We start from the raw sequence: 8,841 nt of genomic DNA on the forward strand, positions 1-8,841 counted from the left end.
CTTTTAATCAGGATAGCCAATCTAAGCCGTAGCATAGAATTTCAGAAGCTAAACAGAAGAGTAAATGAGTTGTGCTCTTTTGAGAATGTTTGGATTCACTTTCTCTGAGAAGAAAGATGTTCTCATAGCAAAACTTCCCCTACAACTGCCGACTTTCTCACAGTACCGAGGATTTGGGAACAAATAAAAGCTCGGGTTATTATATCTTAAGAGAGATGAAGGGTGAAGCACGTAAGTAAAATAGAAGAATCAAAATATATTGTATTACAACTTCCCAGGCAATTCTGTGACTACTGCACTTGTAACAGTGACCGTACAAATCCGTGAAATGTTACTGTTCTTGAATAGTTAAGTGTTCTAGCCTGTAATTCTAAAACTGATGCTACTAAGTAATTGCAATACTGCTTTGTGTGTGTTAATTCCTTTTGCCAATCCCACAACTCAGCAGTTTTTACTGTTTATTAGGATAATGCAACTGTAATAGAAGAGTTAAGAAAAGAATCACAGAATCACAGAATTACCCGGGTTGGAAGGGACCTCAAGGATCATGTAGTTCCAACCCCCCTGCCTAGCAGGGCCACCAAACATACACCTTTACTAGATCAGGTTGCCCAGGGCCCCGTCCAAGCTGGCCTTGAACACCTCCAAGGACGGGGCATCCACAACCTCACTGGGCAGCCTGTTCCAGGACCTAACCACTCTTCTAGTAAAGAACTTTCCCCTAACATCCAACCTAAATCTTCCCTCCTTCAACTTAAAACCATTTCCCCTAGTCCTGCTATTATCAGCCCTTTCGAAGAGTTTACTCCCTTCCTGGGAGTAAGTTCCCTTCAGGTATTGAAAGGCTGCAATGAGGTCACCCCGCAACCTTCTCTTCTCCAGGCTGAACAAACCCAACTCCCTCAGCCTGTCCTCATAGGGGAGGTGCTCCAGCCCCCTGATCATCTTTGTAGATCATCTTTGTAGAAGAACTGGCTGACAAAGATGACTTTATAAAGGAATTAAAACAACGCATTAACCACAGTAGCCCTCAGACTTTGCCAGAAATACCTTTACTTGAAGAAAGACAGAGTAGAAGGAATGACTCTGTAAATGAAAAGGTATGATTATATTTATAGAAAGTCAGTACTTAACATCTTGTTAACCCCTTTTTGTTCTTCTGTTTTCCTAGGAGATACTGGAGCTAGAATCATTTTTCTTAGCATATAGTCCTTTAACTACATATTCAGTGATGAGTACTTGTTGGTTCTTTTTGTCTTCCACTCAAACATGAGCTCTCATCTTCTCAAAAATATTTTATTTACTAGAAAACCATCTCTCTGTGTACATTATGGAACTTTTCCATGCAGTTTTCCATGTATTCGTATGTGGATGCTGAAGATTAGGCAGAGGTTTAGCCTTTGGTGTTCTAACATAGCAGCTGTGAGAGTGCAGAGTATGGGGGGAATGGATGACAAAACAACCAGCGTTACAGATTTTGTCCCTAAATAATGTCTCGCTTTCTCTCTTTTGGAGGCAGAATACTGAGACTGTTAGTGAGACCCAGTAGGGTGTATCTGAAGATCACACAATGAATAGATGTTACTACCTTCCCACACTTGTGCTGTGTTTCAGCTTACGTGTTCATGTGGCGTCTGAGCTTGAGGTTTTACACTGTAACTTTCGAAAACTCGAGATATTTTGGAGGTCTAATGCATAGCCTAATCTTTACTCCTTTTAAATATTTACAGCCTAGGAAACAACAAAGCAAAACTAAAACTGGAGAAAGTATTCCATTAAGATGCAAAGCTGAAGACAATTATTTGTCACGTCGATGTACTAGGAGCCTCACTTCATTAAATGAATCTGAGGTTAGTATGAAACTTCAGATCTGAAAATGTTGTGATTGTATTGCTTTTGATAAGGAATGAGTAGGAAAAGATCTCATGTTCTCTAAACAATTCCCAAGTTTTAATTTATTTATCCCTTTCAAGGTGATCAGATCACCTGTTTTTATAGCCTTTGATAGGAATAAAAGCTGTTGAAACAATTGTGTGATGAATTTTTGTCAGGTGCTGTTGAAAACTCTCCTCATGTTAATGCTTATGAAGTGGCTCATGATTAGATAAGTTACTTGGAAAAAATTCATGGAGCCACTGAAACGGGCACAGCAAATTGAACTTATTTTCTTCCTCTGCAGGATTTCTGGACATTGTTTTGTTAGCAGATGATGTTAATCATTCCTATATAAGTTTTTAATTGCTAACTTTCATAAAATAGCAGTTACATATATTTTAAAAACAAAGTATTTATTAACCAACTTAATTCTTGGAAATACAGTGGGTGGTGATACTCCATTCAGATTCTTAGCAGAGCCTGATAAAGTGGCTCTGACTACTTTTTGTCTTTCTACAATCTTTGGTAACTTTTTGAGAGGAAGAAGACTCCCCTCAGGGGGTTGGAACAGTGTAAGTAGTAAAAGCTGCTAGTCTGTGTTTGGGACACTGGAGTTTGCTAGTTACTAGCAGCAGTAGAAGCAGCCATCTACCATTTTCTGATGTCCCCAGCAGCCTGTCTTCCATGTGTTCAACCAGCATCTGAACTCATTTTTGATATGCTAGCTGAATTCCTGCCATAGAGAAGGAGGAGTCCAGGTGATCTCAGTTCTGACTTTGTTGTTCCTGTTGAGAAAAACAGGATTGGGTGGATTGTGGACAGTAAGTGCTGCTGGGGAAATGCATACTGACATTTCCCTGTCACTTAGCTGTGCATTTGCTGCCATTTGACCATGAGCAGGTACATGATAGCCTTCAGCTTAAGTACGGTGTCATTGCTTGAATGTCTGTATTCTCTCCAGGGAAAAGATAGCAATGGAATTCTTTAATGACTTTTACTGGGCTTGCACCTTGCCAGCTGGACCTTACTTATGTAAATAACATCTCTAGTGTAGAAGAGGAAGGGCAAATTCCCTAAGATTAAGCTGGAAGTTAATTGAACACTTGAATCAAATGCTCCTGTTCCTGCCCAGTTCTGACGCAGCAGAGTTGAGATGAAGAAAATCGTGTCAGTTCTACCACCATTCTCTATTAAAAAAAAAGTGTAGTTGTCTGTGCCCTTGAGAAAAAATGACTTGTAAAGTATCAGGCTCAGTTTAACATGGAGAACTTATTTTGTGATCATAGATTGGAAATAAATTTAAATGTAACAAGTTCTAGGAAAGAGGGGTAAAACTCTGCTGTAACTGAAATAGACTCCTTCTGTTACAAGTGTTCTTACAGCAGGAAAATTGAATGCTTACATATCCTTTTCCAGATGCTTTATAGCTTTTTAATCTCATGGCTACCTTAACACTTGCACTTAAAATTCTTCTGTGCTATCAGGAGCATTTGGAAACTGTCCTCGACTCTTCTGGAGTGTCCGCAGAAAATGGCAAAACTAGTCGGTTCCCAAAACCGGAGCTGGAAATCCCACTGACACCTCTGCAACCTGATAAGATGGAGATAAAGCAGCACGGCAGCATGATACCTTTAGGAGTGAAAATGCCTAAGGCAAAAAAGAAAAGAAGTGATGACATGGATGAGGTATGACCTAGACCCAACAGAAAACAAAATATCTGATGCCTTTTTACCATTCTCATTTAAGCATTAAAAAAATGCTAGTTCTACCTCAGTAAAGTAGTTGAAGAATTTAATCAATGAACTGCTTTAATGAACAAAACTAATAGCCAAGCTCAGTGATAATGGTTTAAGAGAAGGGAATTGCTCTTAACTTCATTGTGTATTTTCTTTGAAACCTGTAGACATAAATCAGCTTTTTAGACATCATGAGATGTCTAATACTGATATCTTAATGTCCTGTTTTTATAATTGAATGCTTATTTATTATTTGATTTACAGTGGAATAGTTACCACTAGCAAATACTTCCCTACTATTAGCAAAAGTGTTTAAAGTGTTCACTTTTGTGACATCAATTGTTCTTTCCAAAAGAATCATGGCTGAAACTTGTCTTATTTTCCCAGGATTTTGTGAAAAGGGAGAACACGAAAAATACAAAATCTGTCATGGCTTTTAATTCACCCTCTGCAAGTGACGAGAAAATGGTTGGTTTTTGTTCTAGTTTTGAAGCTAGCTTGGGACTTCCTGTAATTGTGTGGTCACACGAAAGAAGCAGTGTCTTATCCTTATGTGTATACCTGAATGGGAATCTTACATGCTTATGAGCTCTTCCTATTAAATTCCATAAGCTAACCAAAGGGCAAGTCAGTCTGTCCCCAGAGCGTGTAATGGCTGTACTGTGTAATGATTTGGAGGGAAGGATATTGCACACTGAATAGTTGGGAAGAGAAGCTTTAGTGTATTATCGTGTGCTTTTGTAAGTGAAGCCCTTGTATTAAACTAAGGTTCATATCATTAATATGCATGGCAGTTATTAAAAACAGATGTTCACATGTGATAGCAGTATCCTTGGCATGGTCAGAGTATGAGTAGTAGTTTTTTCCCATCTGTTGTCTTCTGTTTTGTATGTTTGTTTATTTTATGTAATTAGAACAGCTTATGTAAGAAACAACTCCACAGCTTGGGAGCTACTTTTAAAGAAACTACTGCCTTATTAAGAAACTTTAAGAAACGTATGCCTTGAAATAGCTGAGATTTTGACAACTCCCTAAAGGGTATAAAATTGCATTACTTGCTGTTGTGGTATCATCAGCATAATGAACAGAGGTGTCAGTAGTAAAGCTCAAAATATCAACTTAAAATAACGTTGAACTAAAATGAAGTTTAAACAATGCTCTTGTTTCACATATTCACATCTCTCTTGAACAGAAATCCGGAAAAGACTACTTCCTGAGAAAGCGAGTACATGCTTCAAGACTGACTAAAAAGAAGGATGAAACACTGCAAAAAGTTGGAGATTTTATTCAAAGCTCTCCTTCTATTATACACTCTAAAGGTTGGTGTAGAATAAGTTTTATTCCATGTTTTCTAGACATTGTAGAATGGCTTGTTTCTGCTGTAGGCTATTAATGTATGTGTTCTTAGAGAACTTGTCTGCCATGTTAAGTTGTCCTTTGACTTATGAAGTAAATGCATTTATTCGTCTCTTCAGAGATTCATTATTACATTTGTGAAAACCTACAAGTATACAGAGAAAGTTGGTTCTGTCTTGTGCTTCTGTCAGCACGAAAGTTAGGCCTGTTGTTTAACTCCTGCTGAAGTTTCTGACTTCCAGCGACTTCTGAGCCATGATTGTCTTTCATACTCCATTTTAATGCGTGCTTTAAGCTGCCGTATCTGAAGCTATAAACTGTTTCAGCTATAGAAATAATAAAGAACCTTGATGAACAAATACAATTTCTGAGTATTTTCATTTAAATTTTACGTGTCATTTATAAACCAAGTTTGTTACGAAGCTTTTTTTGCATTCAGTGATTTAAAGACTCACAAAACCAGTAAGTTGATTGGTTTATGTATCAAAACAAATTTCTTCTAGCCAAGAAGCTGATGTCAGCAGTAAGTTCTCCTAAATCAAACGAACCTGAAAGTCTCGAAGAAGGAGAGACCAAGCCAAAACGATGCAAAAGGAAGCTGTATTCAACTGTCGTTTCTGGCCCTCTAGATATACCTGCTTCTTCGGTAAGCGATTATACTGTAGTCTTGGCTTAAAATAAACTACTAAGGAGTCCAAACAGACTGGAGGTTTCATCTATTTGCAGGAGGAGGTTGAAAGTACTGAGGTATTTCTTTATTCTACCAAGTCATTCTTGTTGGTCTTCCTGCTGTTCTGTTTTAGTTTGTCCTCAAAGATCTCTGTGTTTGGCTGGCTTACAGTTTACTAAGTAGGTGATGTAGCAATCACGGAGATGTCTTCTAATTTGGAATCATAGATAATTTCAGTGTGTTGGAGTGGGATTATTCTACTACACGCTTTTCTAGAGCACAACTTAGACAGCTTTTTAGGTATGCTTAAACTATGATCTCCTGTCTAAGCCAACTTGCAAAGGATCTGATGTGCCAGTTTCATGACTCTGTCGGCAGCTATTGTGCTAAGAACATTCTTGCTCTGTTGGAACTGCATCTTTTAATTATATTAGAGTCCTTTTTCTGTTCAGCAAAGTGATCATTTGCCCATACTGTAATATCCCTCTGAATTTTTTGATGATTTGACGAATGATAGGGGCAGAAACCAAAATGTTATATTTTTTTTGTTAGAGGATGAAGAAGATGAGACAATTTCTTCTCTCACTGTAGTTCTGAGAACATGGAACTGAACCGAGAACTGAAATTCTGGGCAAGTCATAGCTACAGGGATTGAGGCTAAAAATGTTTTCTGAAAGCTTCATGTTTCACAAAACAAGTATTATAATACTCTTTTGAAAACAAGTATTTCAAAATGAAAGCTGCCTTCAGGCTTTCCTCAGATGTGTGTGCTTTTTTAAGATAAACAGGATTTTGTACATTCTCCATATTTGTTCCTTGTGATTAAGCTGCATTAAAATGATCTCGGTATCCCATAGTTTTCTGAATAAAATATAATAAGCAAATGCCATTCTGAAATCCATTTAGGGGAAGAAATATGTTTGCGTGGGTCAAGAAGAGCTTGTCAGTCTTGTGCGAAAAGATGAGTAACTTTTGAAATGTTTTCTTCAGGAATCTGAGGAACAAAAGAAGGAAAGTGATCATCTGATCATCAAGCGACGGCTGAGATCCAGAACAGCTAAAAAACCTTGAAGAAGCGTGTTTGTTCCCCTTTCTCAGGACATACTTTTATCGTATTATTAAAACTGGTTGTTAATAAACAGTAACAGTTACTCCGTTGTGTTCTTAAATTTGTATATAGGTGTACAGTGTCTCTCTGACAGTTTCAAACTGACTCCATTGAGGCTGAAATAAATACAAGCTTTCTTAAACTGGGTTTGGATTTTATTGTGGTTAAGGGTTTATTTATTTTTGTCTTGCCTCCCCTGTATAGGAACAGTATCTCTAGGTCTGATTGCTATTTACCCATTGTGCAGTAATAACTGTACTTGTTCAGGATGGCCTGGCTTGCTTTTTTCACGTGACTGGTGTACTTAGCAGAACTCTGGCAGAGAGAAGAGCATGAATACACATTAATATTTATGTATACTTAATTTTTGGGCCTTTTTAAAGAATTTTCTTTGGAGAGAAGATGGTGCCAATTCCTCAGTGTGGAAGAAAGGTGCTTTCCCTCACTTGTGCAAATTCAGCTTTAAATTAATAAACTTAGAAAAATAAACCCAATACATTTGGGGGGAATTCTAATATCCCAAATACTGTTCTCCCCCTCAGTGAGCTTCGAACCTTTAGATGCTGTTGGATGAATTAGCTGAAAGGTTCTCAGCTGGCAGTATGTCCTTGTGTTGTCTCCAAGTCCAACAGTTCCTATAGATTCAATTGCTCAGGAGGTAAAAACATGGATGAAAGCCGACTTGGGTGAATATTTGAGAGTTTGATGGGAGTGAATTGCCTTAAAAGTAGCTGGTGATAGAACAATATACTGATTGTATTTAAAAAAACCCACAATCGTACTATTTGTTGCTGTGCCGATAAGCTTTCTCCTTGCTTGTAGGCTTGTGAGATCCAGGTTTGCAGAAAACAATCTGTGAAAAATCATGGGAATCATGTGGTTTTATGCTCAGCAATCTCATTAAAAACTTGAACTGACTTTTAGAAGCTTTTCTCCATGGTGTTAGCTGGACAAATCTGCATGTGGATGTCAACATGGAGGCTTTTATTGACCTGGACTAGAAAACAGCATTCGTACCTACCAGGTGAGATGGGCAGCTACTGCACAGGTACACAGAAGAAACTGATGGAAGCATAAGTACTTGAAATCACCCTCCCTCCTATTTATTGACCCATGTATGTGAATGCCGTGCATGAATGCCTCATAGCCAGATGTCAAAATGGAACAATGCTGCCTGAAGTGGTTGGTGACAATATGGAAGACGGTTCTGATTAGCTGCAGTTTGCAAATTACTTGCAAATATTTCATATCCAGAAGACTGCAATTTATCAGCCATGCAATATTGGAGGCAAAGTCATTGCAGGGGATGGGAGTGATCTACTTGTTCCAGAAGCTGTTAATAGAGCTCTCGTTGCTACTGGGTACATCATGATATACACTTAATTACACTACTTTTCAAATGGTATTTTTATTATGAGAACAGCCTCATTGCTGCCTGCTGCTGCATGGGAAAAGTAGTTGCACACTTGGTATAATTATATGTGGTTCTCTGCTGCAAAACTGACCTTTTACAAAACGTCACATGTGGTGTTTGGTGAGTCTCAGGCTTGCCTAATTTCTGTGCATTTTCGTAAGGCACAGCAAGTGCAGAAAACAGGTTGCTTTGTTTAGGGAAAAGAAAAACCAACCACAAATGTTTAGCTGACTTGTGGAATCAAACTCTATAATCCAGAGATGGGTTGTAAAGCAGGTATGTTTATTCCTGCGTTGCGCAGCGCCGGGTGCAAGGGGGATAGCTCCTCCAAACCTGCACACCGACTTGTAAAGCCGTGATACAGAAAGCAGGCAGAAGAAACATCCTTCAAATCCAGAAGGTAAACTCCACCTATTCATTCCTTAACTGGGTTAATAAAGTGCATGGATTTGCCACCACTGAGTGTATGCATTCAACAATTCTACTACTTGCCTTCAAGTGTTGTACCAAACTACAGCACTTGCTATCAAAAATTTTTGCAAAATTGGAGTCCAAACTCCAGAAAGTCTTCTATCCTTCTACAGTTCTGTATCCTTATAGGGTACCACTTTACCCTGACTGGGCAATCTCTTGCTTTTAACTTCTATTCAGGGCTTCATGTTTGGCCCTGATGCCCACACCC

The 8,841-nt window shown here is 38.4% G+C and overlaps 1 protein-coding gene across 1 annotated transcript; it reads left to right on the forward strand.

The window, feature by feature from the left end:
• The first annotated feature begins 957 nt into the window (after positions 1 to 957).
• On the forward strand, positions 958 to 5,673 carry LOC146760258 (kinesin-like protein KIF20B). Its single transcript, XM_085550803.1, has 5 exons — positions 958 to 1,100; positions 1,731 to 1,850; positions 3,999 to 4,079; positions 4,804 to 4,930; positions 5,471 to 5,673. The coding sequence occupies exons 3-5, from the start codon at positions 4,041 to 4,043 to the stop codon at positions 5,641 to 5,643; spliced, it is 339 nt and encodes a 112-aa protein (XP_085406929.1). The 5' UTR covers positions 958 to 1,100; positions 1,731 to 1,850; positions 3,999 to 4,040; the 3' UTR covers positions 5,644 to 5,673.
• Positions 5,674 to 8,841: the final 3,168 nt, after the last annotated feature.

The sequence above is a fragment of the Coturnix japonica genome, chromosome 6 (assembly GCF_054131305.1).
Source record: "Coturnix japonica strain WE chromosome 6, WE-NBRP24, whole genome shotgun sequence".
Lineage (NCBI taxonomy): Eukaryota > Metazoa > Chordata > Aves > Galliformes > Phasianidae > Coturnix > Coturnix japonica.